The sequence below is a fragment of the Panthera uncia genome, chromosome D1 (assembly GCF_023721935.1).
Source record: "Panthera uncia isolate 11264 chromosome D1, Puncia_PCG_1.0, whole genome shotgun sequence".
In the NCBI taxonomy this organism is placed as follows: domain Eukaryota; kingdom Metazoa; phylum Chordata; class Mammalia; order Carnivora; family Felidae; genus Panthera; species Panthera uncia.
Genome location: NC_064808.1, coordinates 110,214,805 through 110,238,747, shown reverse-complemented (window position 1 = coordinate 110,238,747; position 23,943 = coordinate 110,214,805). Strand labels below are relative to the sequence as shown.

General features: G+C 44.5%; 1 protein-coding gene across 1 annotated transcript in view; it reads left to right on the top strand.

Moving 5' to 3' along the window:
- Positions 1–23,943, top strand: part of YAP1 (Yes1 associated transcriptional regulator) — a 108,259-nt gene that overhangs the window by 49,497 nt on the left and 34,819 nt on the right. The window contains exon 5 of the mRNA XM_049641317.1: positions 7,235–7,350. Within this exon, the coding sequence (XP_049497274.1) occupies positions 7,235–7,350 (116 nt within the window). The remainder of the gene's footprint in view (positions 1–7,234; positions 7,351–23,943) is intronic.

The window sequence follows — 23,943 nt, the reverse complement described above, 5'->3', positions numbered from 1 at the left end:
CCCCCCCCCCCTTACACTCAGTCTCTCTCAAAAAAAAAAAAAAATTAAATATTAAAAAACAAATAAAAGGATTCTGAGTCTCTCTCTCTCTCCCTCTTTTTAAGTTTTATTTATTTTGAGGCAGAGTGCTAGTGGGGGAGGGACAGAAGGAGAGAGAGAGACTCCCAGGCAGTCTCTGCACTGGCAGGTCGGAGCCTGCTGTGGGGCTCAATCCCATGACTGGGACATTGTAACCTGAGCCAAAACCAAGAGTTGGATGCTCAGTCACCTGAGCCACCCAGGCGCCCGAGTCTCTCTTTTAATTATGTTCCTTGAAGAAATTCTCTTGTGCTAGAGTGGCAGTTTAGCATTTTAGAAAACCCTTTTCTACTTAGAGACCAGTAAGATGAGGTGGAAAGAGCACTGAGCCAGAAGGTAGAAGACGTTTTAATCCTGGCTCTGCTGCTTGCCAGCAGTGTGACTGAGGGCCAGCTCTGCTGTCCTCTTTGTTAAGGAAGGACTGTTCTTGAGCTGTGGGTGAGGGCAGATGTGGGGGGTTCCGTTCTCAGCTAGGGAAGTCCTGATCGGGCCCGCTGCCTGCTTCTCAGCACCGGGTTCTCCCGTGCGGTCCCTGTCTGTGCAGTCCCTGTCTCTTCTGTCTCTGCGGTCCCTGTCACTGTGGTCACTGTCTCCATGGAAGAGCTACAGCATCCTGGGAGAAGTCAGCAGAGGTTGGCAACTTTCCTCTGCACAGTAAATCCTAGGGCTTCTGTGGGGAGCCAGCATGGTATCTGACGTGTGGGAAAGTGTCGGTGGGTCTCGTCTCGTGTCGTCTCGTCTCGTCTCGTCTCTTCTCTCCTCTTCTCTTCTTTCAGATTTTACTCATTTTAAGTAATCTCTATGCCCAGCGTGGGGCTCAAACTCACAACCCCGAGATTTTGCTCCTCTGACTGAGGCAGCTGGGCACTCCTGTGGGACATTTGACATTCAGAACCTATATGGAGGGTTTCTCCTCCCCTCTTCCCGTAGTATCCAAGGGGTCTGGGAGAGGTCATGTTTGTGTGTCACTGATCCCATCCTCCGAAATCCTGGCAACTGCTCTCATCTACCACAGTCCTGTCGTATGTGAGCGGGAGAGATTCAGAAGAATGTGATCCTGGGTTTCTGTGCTGGGTGTCGTTACAGATATTTCTGTCTACTCACGCTTAATTCTGCGAGGACTGGAGGACGGAGGTGGTGATGGCGAGGTTGTCTTAAGGCATCTAAACAGCACCCCAGATGCTCTCACGTCATAAGAGGAAGCGTCGATAGTACAGAGACTGGAGATTTCATACCAGTTCTGAGTACATCCCAGCTCATCTGCCCTTGGACAAGTCTCTTAATCTTAATAAACTGTAGGTTGTTGTCTTTATTGTTTTGTTGTTGTTATTGTTAGTGTTTTTAACAACCTTTCTGAGAGAGTCCAAACACAATGGCACGCTGTCATCCTCCTTGCTGAACAGCGGTCCTGGGGGAATGAGGGCTTGGGCCCTCCCGTCATAGCTTCCTGTTCTCATGGTTTCTCCAGTAATTTGGAGGTGTGGCAATGATAGTGTTATTCTTTTTAAGGTCAGAGTCCCTGCATCTTCAAGGCCCAGGTTTGAGCTTCTTAAGGTGTACTCCGGACGGGAGAGTGTAAATACAAAGCTCCTTACAGATTTTTTTTTTTTTTAAGTTTATTTTATTTTGAGGTAGAGTGAGTGAGTGCAAGCAGGAGTGGGGCAGAGAGGGAGAGAGAGAGAGAGAATCCCAAGCCCCGACGTGGGGCTCGATCTCACGAGCCTCAAGATCATGAACTGAGCAGAAACCAAGAGTCAGATGCTTAACCAACTGAGCCACCCAGGCGCCCTGAGCTCCATAAATATTTGTAAATACCATAGCTGCGATGAACTTGTGGGACTATGCAGAACGTCCGTTTTCTAGTGGTTTATTTACTTCAGTATTTCTGCCCCTTTTTTGGTTGTGTATACATTTTGCTAAGTCATCTGGTACGTGAGACCAGACTGTGCCGTGTAAAGTAAGACCGAGAAGCCACTGTGTATGCGGGAGAGACCGTTGTCAGGCGTGGACCTCCGTCAAGTACAGCCGCTTACATTTCTTCAGTCCCAAAGTTGACAAGTTCATTGTCTGCCGGCTTTTGCTGCTCCAGGGTGAGATCATAGGGTTTATCTTGGTCCTAAATCCAGTTGCTTTTCTGTTCCAAAATAATAGCAAAGGTTTATTTACATTTTTTTTTAATGTTTTTTTTTTTTTAACATTTATTTATTTTTGAGACAGAGAGAGAGCATGAACGGGGGAGGGGCAGAGAGAGAGGGAGACACAGAATTGGAAGTAGGTTATTTACATATTTTTAAGGTGCTATAAGATTTCACACTTCCTGTTTCCTGTAATAAGTTCAGCATCCAGACTTTTTAGAAACATGATGAACTGAACCTTTGTTTCTATGCGGTGTATAACCACGCATATTTTAAAACTGGGAAAATACTGTTCTAGGAGTTTCCCTTGATTTGGTTTTCTTGGTTGATATATTTTGGTTGTTATTTATAATTTGACGGTTTTTAGAATCGGTGTAGTTTGAGCGACAGTTCTTTTCAAACCCTTTTCATAGTAGCATTTACGTGGACTCTTCGTCAGCCATGTTCTTAAGTAGCGCACGCTGGTTTAATGTGCATTCCCCCGGGAACGTGCCGAGCTGCGCTAGGTCCCCGCGCTCTTCCGGGTGCACCTCCTCCAAGCAGCTCACATCCTAGTGGTGATAACGGTTGCGTTTTTTAACATTCTGGCGTCTTTCATCGAATCTTCAGTACCCATGTCTTTTTGTTCTACCCTCTTAGCATTTATACAATATTTTTGTTATTTGGTATGTATGACCCAGAACTTCACATTTTTGAGTGTTGTCCTTTTCATATATCTATTCGGTACATAAATTGTTTTCAGAATTCCTGGGTACCACGTGCAGTCCTCTTGTGCACTGGACGTGCGACCTCGTGCCAGTCCCCGAGTCTTCGTTTGCGTAGTGGGACTACCGGTAATACCGGCCTCATCCGCCGTCTTGCTGTTTCTTAATCGGGAGAACGGAAATCTTCACACCAGAACCCCTGCTCCCACCAGCCGGGATTCCTTCCTTGGCCCCGTCCCCCGGCTGATGCAGCGGAAGCCGGGCCCACAGTCCGTTCCTTCCCACCGTGTGCAGTGACCCCTTGGCACATCTTCAGCTCGTCTCTTTCTGTCCGCGTTTAAGTGTGTCTGTTTTCCTCTTAAACACCAAACCTCTTCCGCATCGGGTCGCAGCTCCGCTTGCCTCCCTGGGCACAGCTCGCTCGGCCGCCTCACCCCCGTTTACCGTGCCCTCTTCCTGCTGCCCCGCCCCTCTTGCCAGCGTGGCCCGTGCCCTCCTTGCTGCTCGTTCTGCTGGATCTCTCATCCCGAGTGGTTTCTTTTCTGGAGGAGGTGGGTGGGTGACCTTGAGAGAAAGTTTGATGTTCTTGGGGCAAAAAAGAAAAAAAGCTTTCTTTTCATTCATTCACTGACAAATACCTGTCACGCTTCTAACCACCGAAGATAATTGCAGTTGATAAAACGGATAAAAGTCCCTATTTCCCTGGAGCTTTTTGTTCGTTGGAGGGGACAGGCGAACAAAATAAGTAACATGTGTCAGATTATCAGGAAAAAAATAGAGCAAAGAAGCAGACTGGGTTTTGACAGGACACATTTTAGGTGGCGTGGACAGGGAGGGCCTCAGAGAACACGGCTCCGGCCCAGGGACCGGCGGAGGTGAGGGGGGATGCCGCGCGCGTGTCCGGGGGTCGGGAGGCTTGCAAACTGTTTGCTTGGAGTTTTCAAGAATACTTCCGTGTGGTATGAAATGTTTTGGTAAAGATTCTTGTTCTTATGATAAAAAGGAAGGCTGGATATTTTGGGGTATACTGTTTCAAGTTGACTTATTAGGATAAAACAGTATTTTTCGTGATTTAATCTTACGGACTAAGCGAAAGCAAATTCGAAGGTAAATTTTATTTTATATTTTCTTTGGCATCTAAATGATTACACGCTTTTATGGTCGGGCAATTTAGATAATGACATCTTTATTTCTTAAGGAGATTTAGATGGTCTTTTTTTTTTTTTTTTTTTTTTTTTTTTATTTATTTTGAGAGAGAGTGGAGGATGGGCAGAGAGAGAGGGAGAGAGTGAATAGCAAGCAGGCTCTGCACTGTCAGCACAGAGCCTGACGGGGCAGGGAAGGGAGGGGCTCAATCCCATGAACCATGAGATCATGACCTGAGCAGAAACCGAGAGTCAGATGCTTAACTGACTGAGCCACCCAGGCGCCCCGAAGATGTAGATACTTTTTAAGCAAATGGGACATTAGCTGAGGTAACATAGTACAGCTTGATAGGGCTCTGAATTAACTGACTGGGGTTTAAGAGCTTTTTCAGGAAGAGAAATTTTAGCATTTGTGTGCTTACATAACATTTCAGCAAAATAATTGATCTTTTGACAGCAGTAAAAGTATACATTCTCTGTATTATATTCAAAACCATAATTTATTTCAAGGAGAAAGATGCATTGAGAGCATATTTACACATTGGTGCCCACATTCCAGAATGTTCATGTGGTGGTTATGGTTGGCCATCAGAACAGGGTCTTCTCAGCTCTCACATAGAGGCCAATTTAGTTATAAGTCGGTTAAGACGGTTTGTGTCATTGATTAGTTTTGAGAGAAACCCAACTGCTGAGTATTCAGAAACTTGGAGCAGTCCACATCCTGAGCCTGCTTCCAGTGCACCCCACTCTTCTCCTTGGTCCTCGCAAGTGGAGGGCCTTTAGGAAGCCTGGAGACCAGGAGTATGCAGTGACACATACTTTGAAATTTAACGGCCCGTAGTAATCACTTGGCCATTTCCTTTCCTGCCTGCTTAACATTAAACAGGCGGTGAGAAACATTTCTCTCCATTTTGTTCTTGTGGATGTTAAGCTTGTTTCCAGTATGACTACATGCATTACCACGTGTGAGATCTGTAAGTGTGAGGAGCACTGCACATCTAGACATTTTACACTTTAATTTGTTGCGTGGCTCCTAGGGAGGCTTGAAGAGGAGGAGGAGTAAGCTTTTACTGGGTTTGCTAAGGACTTGGTCTTCTGGAATGGGGTGCTTCCCTGGCAGGACAGAGAGCAGGCTGGGCCTGTATTGTCTGCACCTGAGCAAGCGTAGTGCTGCTGCTGAACAGCCTACAACTGCTGGGGAAAGGAGTGCTGCGTGGGAGGTTGCGGTTTGAGAAACCGTGTGCTCCACCAGATAGACAAACACTCCCTCTGCTGATGGTTGGCCTGCAGTGGCCTCCACTTGACAGGTGCCACTGTCACTCTGAACTGTGCAGACTCCGTGTGCTTCATCCCCTCCTCCCATTGCCAGTAGGTAATACCTAAGGTTCATTCTAGCCAGAGCGGAATGATCCTTTTTTCCTGTCTTGTCAGTAAGATTTTGTTTTTGTTTTTTTTAATGTTTATTCATTTTTAAGAGAGAGGGGGGCGGGAGGGAGACATAGCTTGAACAGGGGAGAGGCAGAGAGAGAGAGAGGGAGACACAGGATCCGAAGCAGGCTCCGGGCTCTGAGCTGTTAGCACAGAGCCTGACGTAGGACTCGAACTCACGAGCCGTGAGGTCGTGACCTGAGCCGAAGTCGGATGCTTCACCGACTGAACCACCCCCGGGCGCCCCGGCAAGATCACGTTATTGAGGAGATCTGTTCTAGCTCCATTTCAGAAAAGTTAACGACCGCGTATCATTTCCTTACCGTTGACGCGGCAGCTCATCTTGAGATGATTGAAGAAGAGACGACTCGGATATGAAATTTAAACAGCTGCACAAAAAATGATTGAGGGGGGTACCTTTTAAAAATAGCCCTTTTTTTTGGCCACCTCCCATTCAAAAACAATGTTTGTAAATGATTGTTTGATGGTAGGAAAACCTAGCATTAGCGAAGCAGAGTTCTGTAATTTTGCCATCCAGAAATAAACACTAAAACTTGTTGATGTCTGTCCTTCTCATGTTTTCAGCACATTTAAAGTTAGCCTCACACTGTGCATACTGTTTTACAACCTCCTTTAAAAAGCAGTACTACAAACATTTTCGTTATTAAATGTTCTTCTAAAATATTTTCAATACCTGTAGTAGTCTACTGTACGATATAACATTTAGTTAGCCAGTCCCTTTCATTAGATGTTAGCTGGCTTTCAAATTTTTGCTTTTATAAATTTTACAGAGAGCACTTTGCATACATGTTTGGATACTTCTCTGGGTATTCTTTAAACATAATTTCTTAGGTAGTTTTATGTTCATAGTGATTCTAGTTACTGTTTCACTGAAACGGACTTTGCTGGAAGAAGAAAACTTGAACCATCCTACGTCGGATACCGTGCTAGACACGTTGGAGTCTTCTAGTTCGCAGAATCTTCGACCCTTTGCACCCTCAGTTTTACAGATTAAAAATATCCACGTGCATATGTAATAAGATATTTTGCAGTAAGTTAACGGTATGCAGAAAACGTTTAAATGTTTTCTTTAGCAACTAACAAAGGCCTTTGATGGTCACGAGACACTGAAAACTTAATAGATCTAGGTTTTACTTCTGTTTTGGCTTTGGAATATATATTTATAATATATAAGTTTTATTTAATATATATTTTAATATATATTTAATATTTATTTAAATATTTAATATATATTTTAATTTAATATTTAACTTAAATATTTAATATATATTTTAATATATAATATATATTTCAACATACATTAAAAACCTGACGGTCTAAAAAAGTATATGTTAACTGGCATTCTTAGTTCCCAGAGGAAAAAGTGGGTGGTTCTCTTGTGAATTTTGGGTTCTGGTCACGTGACTGCGTCATAGGTGATTAATTTACAAATCGCCTTTTATGTGTAAATTAGAAGCAGCCAGTAATAGTCTCCTAGGTGAAAATGGTGTTCCCTTCCCTTAAATTCCAGGCATGGTTTTTCACATCTTGTTCCTGTAGGATCTGGGTGGTGAAAGTGCAGTGGGCACAGGCCGAGGAAGGTTCTCACAGAGGACGGGCGGGCAGGTGACCGTGTGAGAGGCCTTCTGTGGGTGCACATAGATCTCCTCTGCTTTGGGAGGTGGGGTTGTTGCTTTGAGGACCTGGTGTTCGTTGTCTAACGCGGTGGTTTGTTTCGTCCCAGTCACATCGATCAGACAACAACATGGCAGGACCCCAGGAAGGCCATGCTCTCCCAGATGAGCGTCACGGCACCCACCAGCCCACCGGTGCAGCAGAACATGATGAACTCGGCCTCAGGTGAGTGAGACCCTGTCGTTAGAGCACATGGAGGAAAGGCTTGCGCACCACAAGGACCTTCCATGGAAAATAGTCATTATCCTTGTAAGAAAACTGGAGCATGGGCGACTGTTAATTTCTACCCGTTTTTTGTTTTTGTTTTTTTAACCCGTTCATTTATTTTTGAGAAGGGGGATAGGGGCAGAGAGACAGGGAGACACAGAATCCGCAGCAGGCTTCAGTCTCTGAGCTGTCAGCACAGCACCCAATGTGGGGCTCGAAATCACGGACCGCGAGATCATGACCTGAGCTGAAGTCGGACGCTCAACCGACTGAGCCACCCAGGCGCCCCGTTTCTACTTGGTTTTTTTGTGGGAGACTTCGTCCTTTATTTCAAAATCGCATGCTTTACCCAAGCCTTGTTCAGTTACTAATATATAGAAGGGCTGCAACCAGAAGGCACCGTTCTTACAGTTTCAGTTCTGAAGTCAGTGTCTCCCGATTCTTAGTTTGGTTAATTTTGACACACTTGTGTTTGAGTCGACTGTGACCCACTGCTTTTTTCTGTCTGAGGTCTTAAAGTTTTAGGAGGTTTCTTTTTTCTCTTAGTGGTTTGCGTGGGAAGCCAAGCTGTGGTGTTCTTAACTACCTTTTAACGAGCGTATTTGTTCTACCTTGAAAGTAACCGGAAGGTCGTGATGTAGAAACCACTAGTATGTGTTACTGAACGCAGTCTGCCCTTTTCACTCATGATAGACCTGAGGATGGCTCTTTTCTCTTGGTTGGCAGTGTGTTGAAACATGCTGGTTTTCTCATCTACAAAATGGGGATTCTGTTGCCCATTACTACAGAGGGGGAGATATTAAAGGAAATAATACATACAAAGCTTTTATTTACAGTTCTAGTGCAGAATAGGTACTGAGTGAAGGTTTAGTGACTTCCTAGTCAGTCAGGTACCTCTGCTGTGTGGGCCCCAGCCCATAGCTACCCCCTTGGGCCTCTTCGTGCAGAGGGGGAAGGGGTGCCCCGGGAAGACACGGCTCCGTGTTTGCATCTGGGATTGGAGCCTTCGGGTTGGGTTTCTGCCTCGGCCCCGGTTCGGAGCACAGAAGGCAGCGGCCGTAATGGGCCACCTTCAGGGCTGTGACAGTGTGTTTGTCACGGCCCGTTCCTCTTGCTCACCCGGCAGACTGACCAGCCCACGTGGGTGGCTGCAGTGTAGACTGTCTTCGGCAGCAGGCTTTGGAAAGGACTGCTGGCCTGTGGGGACAGCAGGCCAGCCAACCGGCTCTGGGCCCAGGAGAGCCCAGGACTGGAATCGTCCTTCTGCCCCGGAAGGCGGGGCTGGCGTGTGGGGTCTCTGGTCTGTCCTTGCCCTTGCTGGGCCAGACACTTGAATTCTGAAGAGTTACGTGCTGAAAACAAACATGAAGAAAGATTTATGACGAAGCTTTTCTTGTCATAAACTTTGTTTATATAAACTGTTGAAAAATTCATTCCCTTAATCTTCCATTTAGCTTGTTTTAATGTGAATACATTTACTTATTCTGCAGAAACTTATGTGTGATATTTAAGTCTTAAGGCAAAATATTATGTATGTATTTGACTAATATTTTTACTTGACATCTAGTTCTGATTTATCAAATTTCCAAATAAAAGTTGTGAAAGCTGCCTTGTATTTATAGTCCAAAGAAGATGACTCACATTATTCATTTTGTCATGTTCCACCTAAAACCATGCCCTGGAAGCCAGTAATAAGTAGGTTATTAATTTAAAGTTTATTTTGGAAGATTTAGGCATTTTGCATGTAACAAGTTTGATTGTGATTCTTTAGAACATGGGTTTAATTTTTTCCTATTAACATTTTCTAATGATAACGGCCTGAGCAAGTAGGGAGAATTTGTATTCAAATTTGTGTTTAAATTCAAAAGTATATATCAAATTGGTTATAGTGGGTTTTAGAATATTTGCATGTATTTTTTTAGCTCCGTGTTTTGGTTGTAAAGTATGTTTTATATACCGCACATAAACCAGTAGGCACGCTTGCCCGTAGCTTTGTTTGGTGAACAGAGTGACTCTGGCAGGGACTGTTGGGGCCAAGTGGCGTCCAGCCAAGTGGCGTGCTGGGTTACGAGTGGGGGGAACAGAGTTGACCTGAAATGGGACAAGCCCCCGAGAGAGATGTGGGCATGTGTCGGAGAGAATGGTAGGAAGACATGTGAAGGGTTCTGGGGTCCTTTTGTACCATCTCCCTTAATTCTCACAGTGGCCACTTAAGTTAGGTGCTTTCACTAGACTCCCTTCCCGTATGAGGAAACTTACATAATTGTCCCCAAATCACACAGTTGATAAGCGGTAGAAGCCAGGATTCAGGGTTTGCTGGTGGAGGCCCAGAGCCCATCCTCTTAATCTACATGTGAACCAGGCTTAGAGTCAGTGTCCGAGGAAAGCCTTCACGCAGCCGGAGGCGGTCTGTCAGTGCGCCCGGCTCACGGGACAGCTCTTCTCCAGAAGGTGGTGGGTGTGGGGGGCTCGCCGAACAAGGCTCCGCACCGCACGCCGCCCAGTACATACTGCACCTTAAGAAGAGAGAACATTTATGGAGGGCATGCAAGGTCATTGTCTTCAGTGGGCTGGTGGCGCAGAACAATGCTTTAAGAAAGGAAGAGACAGGGTAAAACCAAAAAGTGTTTTGTTTTGTTTTGTTTTGCTTTGTTTTAACTCAAAGACAAAAACTGATCCTAAAAAAGAAAAGGAGTCACACAAAGTTTCAGAATGAGAGCAAGATGTTAAGGGGATATGAAAATTCTTACAATGGCACAAATTTAAATCTAGATTTTTCTGAATTTGGTCACAAACACAAATGGCGTAACTGCCGCGTCAAGTGCTGAGGCTGTAGATGGCATGTGTATGGTCTGAATTCACACGACTCCATGGTTGGCTTTCATTTTTTCCAAGCTAGTGGACATTTAAGAATAGGGGACTTGTACACGGTATTGAAATGCTTTGGAACGAATGTCACATCCTCCCTTCCTGTGAAACGACAGCTCTCATGTCACGTCAGTCAGGTCTTAAGCGAGGGGCTCCCCTTTCTCTGTTGGGACGCACGCAAGGTGCTTGGCGGCTGTGCTTTCCGGAGTGGGGTGGTGCCGGTTCCGCAGATCACCGCAAGAGAGACTGGCCGGATCTGCCCCCCTGTGCCACCAAGGTCATTTCTTCAGGAGAGTTTTGAGCCTGGAGACGGTGAGCAAGAAGAATTGTGAGGGTAGGTATTTAAATACATTCGAGAATGTTCGCTGTAACAGAACAGCAAGGGGCTTCCGGCTCAGCAGGGCACACACAGTGGTCACTGCACGTCTCTCCTGAAGCACTTTCCTGGGTCGGTCGTGCTAAATGCAACTTGACTTCCATTTTTGTCCTTAATCATTAAAGCAAGAACTTTTTCGTTTTTGCTTTTTAAAAAAGAATTCTCCTCCTTCAAATATTCGAGTCTAGCTTTGTGTTCTGGTCTGTTTCTAATCAGACCACCTCCTTAAAACTCTCATTTTCTTTAGACTCTCCAGACCCGTTTTCTGGATCACTTTTTAATGGTTCACTGAACTGACTGATCTTTTAAAATTCTCTCCAAGTCTGAGATTGGATGAAATCCTATTTTTTGCATTCAGTGTAATTTAGTTTAGCAAAATGATCAGTTTACTTCTGTTTTCCTAAGTTCTTTTTCAAAATATGAGGTTGAAGTGATGGATTCCATTGCTACACTGGCTACTCGTGGTTTGTAATTGGCCAAATTTCTTAATATGTATCATTGAGAAATCACTGATTTGCCAGTTAAATGGTACACCGGGAGAGGGTTCTAGGGACCTGATTTACTAGATTCTTTTTTATTTTTAAATGTTTGTTTATTTTTGAGAAAGAGAGCGAGAGAGAGAGAACAGAGGGAGACAGAGAACCCCAAGGAGGCTCCACAGTGACAGCACAGAGCCTGACATGGGGCTCGAACTCGTGAACTGTGAGATCATGACCTGAGCTGAAACCAAGAGTCGGACCAACTGAGCGACCCAGGTTCCCCAGCTTAACTAGATTCTATGAAGTAGATTAATTCATATCCTTTAAGTGTCCACCTAATTGGCATATAAATGGCAGTGAACTTTGTGAAAGGAATTTGATAAGTGAGGAAAAGAAAACTAGAGATTGGAGCCATTCAGTAAGATAATATTCCTATTTCATTTTACGTAAAAATCTATAATAACGTGTACCTATATAGAAGTATGTAGAAGCCCTACTCTCTTACATTACTCTAGATGATGGGCGCCCAGCGGCTCAGACAGTGAAGCAGGTGACTCTCGGTCTCGGTGTCAGGAGTTTGAGCCCCACTTTGGGCATAGAGATTACTTTAAAAACATTACTTGAGATGATTGCCCTTGAGAAATTCTGTCAAGTGTGTTATGTTTATAGCGTGCAAACAGCCTTTTGTGCATGCTCGTGATCTGTGTAAAATTGGTCTCCATATGGAGAGTTTGTGGGACATTAGTGACTTTTATGATAGACAACGTGATACTTCCTTAACTAGCTTTATTTATGTGAAGATATTAAATGTTGAGTAGTAGCTCGTTAACTATAACCGGTAAGATTGTGGAATCAGAGTAACGGTAAAGTCAAGGACAAGTATACCATGTGATGATCCACAGATAACTGAATGCCAGAGGCTGGTGACTGTTCAGAATCATTAAAAATCATCAGCCTTGATTTAAAGTAAGCAATAATCCAGTTATCTGCTTTTTAAAAATGTCCCTTTGGTACCCATGCAGAGTCAGATGTCCTATTTCACAGGTACATTTTAAAGAATTCATTGTCTGTATGTTTTAGAGTGAGGCATTTATTTGACTAATGTCCAGATCTACCAGTGCAGCTCTTTGAGATTTCCCTGCTATGAAAACCTGCATGGAACTCCTAGGAAGTGCCTCGAGGTGGGTGGAGAAAATGGCCTCCTGATCACCAGAGATGATACGTGTTAGAGGAATGTGCTGACCCCCTTCTTGGCAGCGGGGGAGACCGTTGGGAAGCAGGCGGAGAGAGGCACATGGAGCTGCCATCACGTTTGCCGGCCTCACGCAGTGTCTGTCGGGGCCTCCTAACCCGTGGGGAAGAGAGAGGGTTACCAAGAAAAATGACAGGCAGAGAGTGGATGCGATGAGGTCGAAGGACCGGTAAAGGGTAGATCGGTGTAAGGTTTTTAACTTTAAAAAGCAAAGGGCGTGGAGCCAAGGGGCAGAGCTGACCGAAGCTTTAGGAGCCGCTAATTCCTGCTTCCTGCTTCCTGACTGTAGCTCATCAGCTTTGAATCCTGCTTTTCACCTTCTGAGTGAACGGAGGGATGGAGAATAGGGGCTCAAGTCCAGCGGACGTGGATTTGCATCCCGGCGCTGTCACTTACTGCTTGCGCCATCTTGGATGGGCTGCGGGAGCGACCAGTGTCTTCACCTGGAAAATGGGAATAGCAGTTAACATTGAACTTACAGTAGGCTTGCTGTGAAGATTAACACAGTCCACATAACGTGGTTGTGCATAGTTAAAAATTACTCAAGATACATGGCGCTTGGTATCTGTCAGGTGTATAAGAGGTAAGTAAGTGTGATCTGATCTGATATTTTACATTTTAAGCAGTTGATAGTAACAGGTAGCCACTCTCCCTTTAAAATAATACACACACACACACACACACACACACATATTTGTAAGTTTATTTGAGAGAGTGAGAGAGAGAGAGAGAGAGTGCACACACATGCACAAGTGGGGATGGGCAGAGGGAGGAGGAGAGAGAAGTCCAAGCAGGCTCTGAGCTGTCAGCACAGAACCTGACATGGGGCTCTACCCCACAAACCTTGACATCATGACCTGAGCTGAAGTCAGATGCTTAACTGACTGAGTCACTCAGGCACCCTTAAAAGAATTTTTTGTGCTCAAATACAGGTCATTGGCTCTCATCCCAGTCATGTGTTATTTTCTGGCTTTTAGATTCTTACACATTTCTCTAGTATAGATGGTAGACTGTTAAATAAGGTTTTCTTCTTTTACAGAGTGAAATTTTTTTTTTATTCTTCTGAAAGGTCTTGACGGTTATAAGATGGAAATTATTTGTTAACCTGAAGTGATTATATATGGACTGAGAGTATACTAAAATATATCAAACAATAAAACAGCAACAAAGCCCAAATACAGAGCAGTGAATGGCGTAAATGACAGAGACCGTGTTTCACTCATTACTCTCAACCTCCTATCCCAGATTATCATTATTTAAACCAAAATTGCTTTTTTTTTTCCATTTGGAAATGTAGGTAAATTAGGAAAAGATGGCCACAGGATAAGAGAATAGTAAAAAGCAAAAAAGCATAATAATCCAAGACCAATATAACTAATTCTCTGGAAACTTGGGGTTTTTTTTCTGTACATAGTTTGTCTTGATTGATTTGATAATGAAGTTCCTAGAAAATGGTAATGTGGAAGCAGCCATTTTTTTGCTTTAAAAATGTGGGCCTGTCTAGTTCATATTATTAAAAGTCGCAAGTAAACAATATATGGGAACTATGAAGATAAAAGTATTTGTGAAATAGAAAAACTAACTCGGGGAGGCTGGGTGACTCAGTCGCTTGAGTCACTCTTGATTTTGGCTGAGGTCATGATCTCATGGTTAGTGGGTTCGAGCCCCACATCGGGCTCTGCGCTGACAGCACGGAGCCTGCTTGGGATTCTGTCTCTTCTCCCGTCTCTGCCTTTCCCCTGCTTGGGCACACATGTGCTCTCTCTCAAATAAATAAACGTTAAAAAAAAAACAAGAATAGTTAATTCAGTGTGAATGTCCAACCAGGTTGCAAGTGACAATAGCTTGCAGTTATCACGTGTCTTGTAGTTTGTCCTTCTGAAGTCTTGTTAGACCCAGTGACGTACTACATAGGGCACTTCTCAGTCTTGGTGGCTTTGGGACTTTGCTCTCAATGGAGTGTGCCACTGGTGTCGAGTCAGCTAATGGCCTCTGTCGTGCTCTGATGGGGAAAGCTAAACTATTTTCTAAATAATATTAAAACTCAGAATTAACCTGGACAAGGCAGCAACATTTGGCAAATGGAACAATAGATATTGGCCGATAAATCGTCTTTCTTTATGTTGAGTCTAAAATAAGCACCCTGTGTAGGAATCTCCCAGTCCCCAAATACAGAAGCAAAACTGTGAGGTCGCTTATTCTGGAATTGAGGTATGTGTTTATATATTAATGTGCTGCCTATACAATCTGTAGCATTTTCAAAGTATCCATTTCTTCATTCCTTTATTGGAGACAACCCAGCTAATCATGTTGAAAGGTAGATCTATAGAGTTTCTTCATTTTTCTTTTTTTAAATTTTTTTTTTTTAACGTTTATTTATTTTTGAGACAGACAGAGCATGAACGGGGGAGGGTCAGAGAGAGGGAGACACAGAATCTGAAACAGGCTCCAGGCTCCAGGCCCGACGCGGGGCTCGAACTCACGGACCGCGAGATCATGACCTGAGCCGAAGTCGGACGCTTAACCGACTGAGCCACCCAGGCGCCCCGAGTTTCTTCATTTTTCAATAGCTTGAGGATCAGAAGTTTTTATAATGCCTCTGTTTTAGATAAAGGAATTCCTTCCTGTCTTCTTTGCTTCATGTTAGAGGTTCTCTTTGTGCAATGATTGGAAAATATACAGAAACTCAAGGCTGTTGAGTTCCCTTGACCTGGTCTTAGGGCACAAATAACAGATATTTTTAAAATTCTACTAGGAGTTTTTGAAGTAATCGTTTGGGAAAGTGAAGCTCATTTGAATTCTGGAAGTTACTAAGATTTTAGTGTAAATACTGAGCCTAATGTTCTGTTATTTTACCCAACAGACTAACTTGTAGAGTAAGAGGATATTGTTAAAGAACATACAGGAAAAAGTTGGCATGTGAGTGTCTTTGCTGCCAGCTTCTCTGTGACATGAGTTGTTGGATATTGGTGCTTACAGATAGAAGCGGCCATGTTCAACTTTGTTTTCAGTGATTATTTGTAGAATTTTGGAAACGTTGCTTGGCTTTGGAGTAGAGAGGATGAGAAAGAGATTCAGTTATTTACATTTAACAAAAAAATAAATGCCTGTTTTATTTCTTCTCCTGACAAGTGTTGGAATATTATTTTTGTCTTTCCCACTGATTTCTACATACTTCTGGTTACTCTTTTGCCACAGTAATTTTATGACTCATAAGAGGAATATTTGTGTGAAAGATTAAAATGCTAATTCTTTAAAAATGATATCCATAAACTACCATATATAGGCAGCATCAGTGAAATAAAAAGAATCCTGCAACAATAAAGAGTTTTCCAAAATATTTATTCTTTTAATCAGTAAGATAAGGAGGTGGCAAAACTTCAATTAGGTTAAAGTTGGGGTTTTTTTTTTCAACTTTTTTTTTTTTTTTAATGTAGACTCCACACTGGGTGTGGCTTGAACTCCTAACCCTGAGATTGTGAGTTGAGCTGAGATCAAGAGTTAGATGCTTCACCAGCTGAGCCACCCAGGTGCCCTTCATTGCATCTTTGAGACCCAGATTTATTTCCTGATCAACCTGACTCTTTGCATTGTGTATGAATTGTAGTAAAGTAAATATATTATTGGAACAAAATCGCACAACTATTCCAGGAAAGAGTAGGGAACTGACTTTTTAAAAAAGTACCTGCCCTACTTTACGTCAAGTTCTTCTTGTAAACCTCTCCCATTGAATGGAGTGTTCATCTCCCACTTTGTGGATAAGGAAACGAAGTTTCAAGCAGAGTAAGGAACTTGCACAAGGTTAGAAGGTTAATACAAGATCCAGCAGGGTTGACTGTAGGTCCATCTGAATCTTGAACCCTTTTATTCTTCTCTCTAAACTAGGCTGTCTTTCTAGACTCTAGACTCTAGACTAGTCTAGAGTCTTTCTAGACTCTATATTAAACTAGAGTGTTAATATAGAGCTGAAATCATACTTAATTGCATTTTTATGCGTCAAGGGTGTCTTGTTTTTGTTTTTTTACTAACCAACCGAATTGCACTGTTGCTGTGTTGGTGATGTTTGAGCTGATGGTAGGTCGTTCTATAAGAGTTTAGTGAACACAGGTGAGCCTTATTAGTTTTTTGTGTTATGGATGAGTGGTTCTTAATTTGTGGCGGGAGGGGGGACCGGCTGGGGGCGTGTTAAAATCAGACGGTGACCCAGTAGGTCTGGACCTGAGACTCCACGTTTCTAACACGTTTGCAAGTAGTGTCCATGCTGCCGGTTCATGGGCTGCACAGAACAGAGGCTCTAGAATGGTGAACTTGAGACCACGGAAGTATTATTAAGGTCTGCTTTGTTACTTCTGTGTTCATATTATTCCTACTTTCTGTTGGAATAAAAGCTACACAAGTGATAGATAGGAATATGAGAGCTTATTTAATATAAAAATTCTGTAAAAATGGTACCAACTTTTTTTTAATGTTTGCTTATTTATTTAGAGAGAGAGAGAGCGCGAGCGTGTATGAGTGGGGGAGGGGCAGAGTGAGGAGGAGGAGGAGGAGGAGGAGGAGGGGGGAGAGAGAGTTCCAAGCAGGCTCCACACCGTCAGCACAGAGCCTGATATGGGGCTCAAACCCATGAACTGTGAGATGATGACCTGAGCCGAGATCAAGAGTTGGATGCTTCACCAAGTGAGCCACTCAGGCACCCCAGTGGTACCAACTTTTAAAAAACCTATGATTGATAAAAGCACAGACTAAAGATCCGAGAGATTGTGACTTGATCAAGACCAATCAATTATTCTTTCCACAGGTAGGTTTTTAATCATTTTCGCCCCACAGAGTTTGGTTGTGTAGTGTGGCCGTGCTCAGCTGTGAGGATACCAAGACGAAGAAATCAGGGTGTGTGTTTAAGACTCAGGGCCTGATGGGGGAGGCAGGGGTGGGGGGTAGGTGAGTGAGTGGTGCACTGCGTGCAGGTGAGCAGCCTGGCTTTGGGCTTGGCAGCGTGTCTAGTCGTTGGGCACGAGAATCTTCCAGCGGCCTATAGGAGCACATCTGAACTTGAAGGAGAAAAAGAAATGGCTCGTCACCACCCTTGCGTTTACTTTTGTGAAACAGATTTTAATCGGTATATTTATAGTCTTTTTAGCTTCTAGGCCTGTACCCAAAAATGATAGTTTTGACCGCGTGACCTAGGGCTGTGTGCTTTAAGTCCACTGTTGCTGTAGATACCAGAAGGGAAATCATATTTCTTTTACCAAAACTTGATTTTATAAGCTGTTTTCCTCAAGCAATACATTTATAAATACTTGTCCCACATTTAGATTATTGAAGGCACACAAAAAGTTAGTGACAATAATACTTAATGATTGTACCTGACAGTTTTTTTGAGTGTGTCCACCTAAGAATCTTTCTCGTGTGGACAAGATTTTATGAGGGATTGTCTAGGGTTTAGAAGACCAGGTATAGGGATTTCAGACGCGTATGTCTATGGAAGACTCCTTTGGATACAGAACTGCTGAAGAGTCAGGGGTGAATATATTTCAGTTCCCACATATTCTGAAAACCTCAAGTCTGCAGAGCAGAGTGTTGCACACTAGGCCTAGTGGTAGTTTCTAATGTTGCCATGTTTTTTCTCATCCACCTTGCAGAATTGAGCACACTTGCTTATAGAAACAAAACAAAACTCTTTTTCTGTGTTCTGGGGCAGAATGATGTATCTTCCCATGCCACTGACTGGCCTCTAGTTAAACTCAGTGTAAAAGAGTAAATACAAGGCAGTGTGCAGTATAAACCTCCAGGACATCTAAACAAGTGCAATTTCTTCTTCTTTTTTTTTTTTTAAGTTTGTTTATTTGAGAGAGACAGAGACTGTGCAAGTGGCAGAGGGGCAGAGAGAGAGGGGGACAGAGACTCCTGAATAGGCTCCGCACTGCACCACCACACGGGAGAAGGCCAGCTGGGAGGCTGCCGCTGAAATACCACGCCATCCCGGAGATGTGAAAGTCTGCATGCCAGTTTGGTTTCAGGGGCAAGTGCAGCTGGTGGTACTTTAAAGTAGAATCCAGGGGCGCCTGGGTGGCTCAGTCGGTCCAGCGTCCGACTTCGGCTCAGGTCATGATCTCACGGTTTGTGAGTTCGAGTCCCGGATCGGGCTGTGTGCAGACAGCTCGGAGCCTGCAGCCTGCTTCGGATTCTGTGTCTCCCTCCCTCTATGCCCCTCCCCCACTTATGCGCTGTCTCCCTTTATCTCTCTCTCTCAAAAATAAACATTAAAAAAAATTTTTTTTTTTAAGTAGAAGCCACTCAGAATATGGGAACATGTTTTGTAAAGTGTGTCATGTCCACTTGGTGAAGAGAGAGAGGCTGGTGCCTCGGGTGAAGCGCGAAAGGTGTGGGAGCCATCGTGCACATGGCACTGGCGCCTGCAGAAGAAAGCGTGTGACCGGTGCTGGCGGGCACGCATCCTGGGCGGCCTGTCTGTGCCATCGTGTCCTCATCTGTAAGGTGGGGGAAATGATAGTTCCTGTACTGCGGGGCTGGTAAAGGAGTTAACACGCACTCGCAAAGAGCGTCGAATGCCCCCACGTAAAGTAAGAGTTTGTGAGCTGTCCTAAGTGCCAGCTTAGGACCAGAATCCGGAACTCACAGAGGTCAGCAGCAGATTCCTTGTAGAGGCCACGGCGTCTTTTACAGCAGCTCCTCCTACGTTCTGAGGAAATGACTTGAGAATTCTGTACTTTGAACCACTCATCAGGGTGTGTTTAGTGAACTTTCTGAGTCCTGGGCGTCGACTCTACCCCTGAATCGTGGGGCAGGCTAGTAGGACAGGTTGCTCTTCAGCTTGCGGGGTGGCTTATCCAGACTTTCTTGTTTGATAAGACATTGCAAATGGCAGTCATTACTAATGCAAAAGTGGATGTTGAGTCACCATCCGTGTTAGGACCTGGAGTGTTTTATTCCTAAAATATTGCAGGAAGTTATATTGCTGTAGCAGATAAGTTATCGTTCAACCAGTAGTAAATCCTACCTAAAAATTTATTTTCCCCGAGGATAAGTAACTCTGATTTATGAATTATTTTAACAGTAGCCTAACACTCTTCTTCCTCTTGCTTATCCCAGTTTGGATTTCTCACCTTTAGGGCGCCCGGCTGGCTCAGTCGTGACTCTTGATTCTTGGGGTCGTGAGTTGGGTGTAGAGCTTATTTAAAAAAAAAATTCTCACCCTCCTTACATCTTATTAAAATGCTGACATATTTCTGCCTTCTTGATTAGTGCTTTATTTTTTTTTTTATTTCCCCTTCTTCCCCAAAAGACTTCGGTGCCGTGGTCAGGTGTGATAGGTTGAAAAGCTCCCATATCTTCCCTGTGTCTGAGGGCCTGTCTTTAGCACACGTGAACATGACTTAGCATGAAAATGTTTATTGTCCACTCAGACTCGTTTCGAGGTTCTCCCTGAGCTTGGAGAATTGGTATCACCCTGGAGCACTGGTAATTTGTGTTAGGTATTATGCGTGCAGCCCCCTCCTGGTTGGAACGATGAAAGCTGTTTGGTCAAGTCTTGACCGTCAAAACCGTGCCCCACGTACCTCTGTCCTCCACCCGGTCCCACTGACTGGGATGCTCCTCCCCGGCTCATGACAGACTTCAGCTCGCACCCTGTTGGACTCTCTGCTTCCTCCGAGCAGCCCATGTTGGCCCATGTGTCTAAAAGCCCCTTTCCAGGTGTTTTGCATCCGTGTTGCTTTATGTCTTTTTGCTCAGTGCACTCATTAGCCAGCACTCTTCTGTCCATATCTGTCTGTCCTCCCGGCTAGGACAGAAGCTCCATGAGACAGGGATTGGTCTGCTCACCGCGGTACATCTCCAGTCCCAGAAGTGTGTCTGGATGTAGTAGGACCTTGGTAACTATCTCTGTGTCTTTGGTTTAAGTCATGCTGGATAATGGGGAGGTTGAACTTACGTGGAAAAAACACTGTTTCATGAGTGTAAATCAAGGATTTTAATTGAATTCCATGTTGATTAGTTTCAGACATTTATTCCCCTTTTTGAGTAGAGGGCCCTCGGCCCTCTGCTAGACAATAGAATAGAAAAATGCACCGTGTGCACAGAAACGGACACTGCTGTGTGCAGGCACTTCCCCGTCTGGCCTGGACAGAAACGCACAACCAGTTAGAGCCAGATGACGAGTGGGGGCTCCTCATTTCCACCGGGACCATCAGAGGTTCAGTTTGGATTGTTGATGGTGCATAAGAGTGGTATCAGTGAGAAGTCTCCTGAACTTAATTTTTGAAGTTTGCTGTTTTTAGTGAAATACTAAACATTTATTGATTTACATATAACAAATAATATTTAGATATAATAAATATGGTAAGTACTTAATGATTTAACTTGGGTATAAAGCGATAAAGTCACTATTTCCATTTTGCAAATTTAATGTATGGAAATGCATAAGTCTTGGGAAATAGGTTGTATGTCTTTGGGAAGGAGCATATTGTATGGTTTAAAAGCGGAAGCTCTCAAGTCAGAGATCTGAGTTCAGATTTTACCTTGAGCAAGTTTACGGTCGACCTTGGGTGGATGACATCTCCAAATGTCCCTGTGTTTCATCTGTGTGACCGTGTCCTTACTGGCGCTGCCGTAGCTGCCCCCAGTGGTTGTGCGTTACGCTGACAAAATTGAAAAACGCCTGTGGCCCCTAAACTTGTGAAAAGGGAGAAGTGAATTCTGATGCAGGCATGCCTCATTTTAACGTGTTGTACTTCATCAGGCTTCTCACACGCTGTGTTTGTTACAGACTGAATGTTTGTGGCCACCCTGCATCAGTCAAGTCTGTCACACGTTTTCCCGGCAGCATTTGCTCACATCATGTCTCTGTCACATTTTGGCAGTTCTCATAATATTTCAGACTTTTTCATTACTATATTTGTTAACAGCAATTGGTAATCCGTGATCTTTGATGTTACTGTTGGAACCGTTTTAGGTGCTGTGAACCATGCACACGTAAGACGGCGAACATAATCAGTAAACCCTGTGTTGTGTCTGCCCCACTGACGGCAGTTCCCCCCTCGGCCTTCCTCTTCCCTGAGACACAGCAGTAGGGACATTGGGTCCATTAGTGCCCCTACAGTGGCCTCCCAGTGTGCAAGTGAAAGGAAGAGTCACACGTCTGTCACATTAAGTCAGAAGCTGGAGATGATCGAGCCCCGTGAGGAAGGCACGTGAAAGCTGAGACAGGCCAGTAGCCGGGACTCTTGTGCCAAATAGTCAGCCAAGTTGTGAGTGCAAAGAAGTTCTTGAAGGACCTGAAAAGTGCTTCTCCAGTGAACACATGAACAGGAAAGCCAAGCAGCCTCCACGCTGATCAGACCATTCCCAGTGTTCGTGTGAGCCACAGCCTAATCCAGAGCAAGGCTTTGACTCTCTTCAATTCCGTGAAGGCTGACAGACATGAGGAAGCTTCAGAAGAGAAGTCTGAAGCGAGTGGAGGTTGGTTCATGAGGTTTAAGGAGGGAAGGAGTCATTTCTACTTTCAAGTCTTTTATTATTTAAGAAATACATTTCACAAGGCTACAGGCAGTGGTTCTTCTGATTGAATCTGGGCAAAGTAAACTGAAAATCTCTGGCAAGTGTTTTTACCATTCTAGATGCCTTAAGAACAGTTGTGATTCATAGGAAGAAGTTAGCATCAGCATTAACGTGAGTTTGGAGGACATCGATTCCAGCCCTCAGGGATGACTCGCGGGGCCCAGAACTTCCGGGGAGGAAGTCACTGCCGACGTGGTGGACACAGCAAGAGGACTTGAATCCCAAGTGGAGCCTGGAGATGGACTGACCTGCAGTTTCGGGATCAAACGTACACGGGTTGGTTCGAACGGACGAGCAAAGGAAGTGGTTTCTTGAGATGGAATCTACTCCTGGTGGAGACTCTGCGAAGACTGTTGGGATGACAACACAGGATTCAGAATAGGGCACGAACTTAGTTAATATAGCAGCAGAGGGTTTGAGAGGATGGGCTCCACTTTCGAAAGAACTTCTGCTGTGGGTAAAGTGCCATCTGACAGCCCCCTGTGCTCTAGAAAAATCGTTCATGAAAGGAAGAGTCACTTGATACAGCCAACTTCATTGTTGAGAACATTTTGAGAACTTGCCATGGCCATGCTGAGCACCCTGACCACTCAGCAGCCCTCTGCACTGAGGCAGGACCTCCACAAGCAAAAAGGGCACAACTTGCCGAAAGCTCAGCTGATGGTTGCCATTTTTTTAGCTATAAATATTTTTTAATTAAGGTATGCACATTGTTACTTTTAATAGAGATAACGCTATTTCTCACTACCGTAAACGTAACTTTACATGCACCAAGAAACCAAAAAATTCATTTGGCTCACTTTATTGTAGTGGTCTGGAATGGAGCCCACGACGTCTCTGAAATATATATGAAGCATTAAAAAGAAAAAGATCTATGTGCTGTGTCAAGAAGAGATGCCAATAATATATTTAGTGAGTAAAGCCAGTATGGGACAGGTAGAGTATGACATGTGTGGGTATACATGTGCTATCAAAACACATGCCTGAGGAAGAAATGCAGAACGTATCACAAAACTGAAAACTGAAGTTGTTTAGTTTTTTCCCTGATGAGTAGGACACAAAAAACTTAGGCTTTTTCTTTTCTACTTTTTTTTTTTTTTAATTTACTTATTTTTGAGAGAGTGAGCAGGGCAGAGGCAGAGAGAGAGAGGGGAGAGAATCCCAAGCAGGCTCCATGCTATCCATGTGAAGCCTGGCGCCCAACACTGGGCTCAGACTCACGAATCGTGAGATCAAGACCTGGGCCAAAATCCAGAGTCGGACGCTTAACCGACTGAGCCACCCAGGCGTTCCTTAGTCTTTTTCCATTCTGCCTTTCTGTAGTTGTTAACATTAAAAAAAAGAGTTGTAAAAATAAATACACTTAGGAAGAAAAAGTTTGCTTTAAGGAGCACAAAGTACTGAATTTAATAACGTCATTTTTGTTTATAAACCTATTAATTGAAGTGTATGTACTACATGGTTTTAAGCTCATTTACAGAAGGTTCGGAATGTTCAAAGGGAGGCCCTCCATTCTTCCTCAGGTATTTACTGTGCAGGGTCTGCCGGCCTGTGCCCTAAAGGCTGGGTGAGCAGGTCGCTGGCAGGACAGACAGGTCATGGCGGCTCTGTCCCGTACGTGGGAACGCAGCCTCGAAGAGAAAACTAGTGTGTGTGGTCAGGGAAGGCTCATGGGAGGGGTGACATCTGAAGGAGGAAAGCCTGGTGGCCGTTCGGTAGAAGACCCTGGAAACAGGGCGCGTGGTGAGAAGTCGGGCTCTGGAGGAGGCTCCCCAGTGGTGAAGAAGGAAGAGCTGCTGCCTCTGGAGGCTGAGTTCTTAGCGATACCGCGGTGCAGACGAGGCGGAGACAGTGCAGTGGCGCCTGCCTGCCGGGTGGAGGGGACAGGGGAGGCAGGTGTGTGTCCAGGATGGTGCTCTTGGTGGAGAGCCATAACCGGTAGAAAAGGCAGAGGTACCTGCGCGGGGGCAGGCTCGGGGACGGCGGCAGGGCCCGTTGGG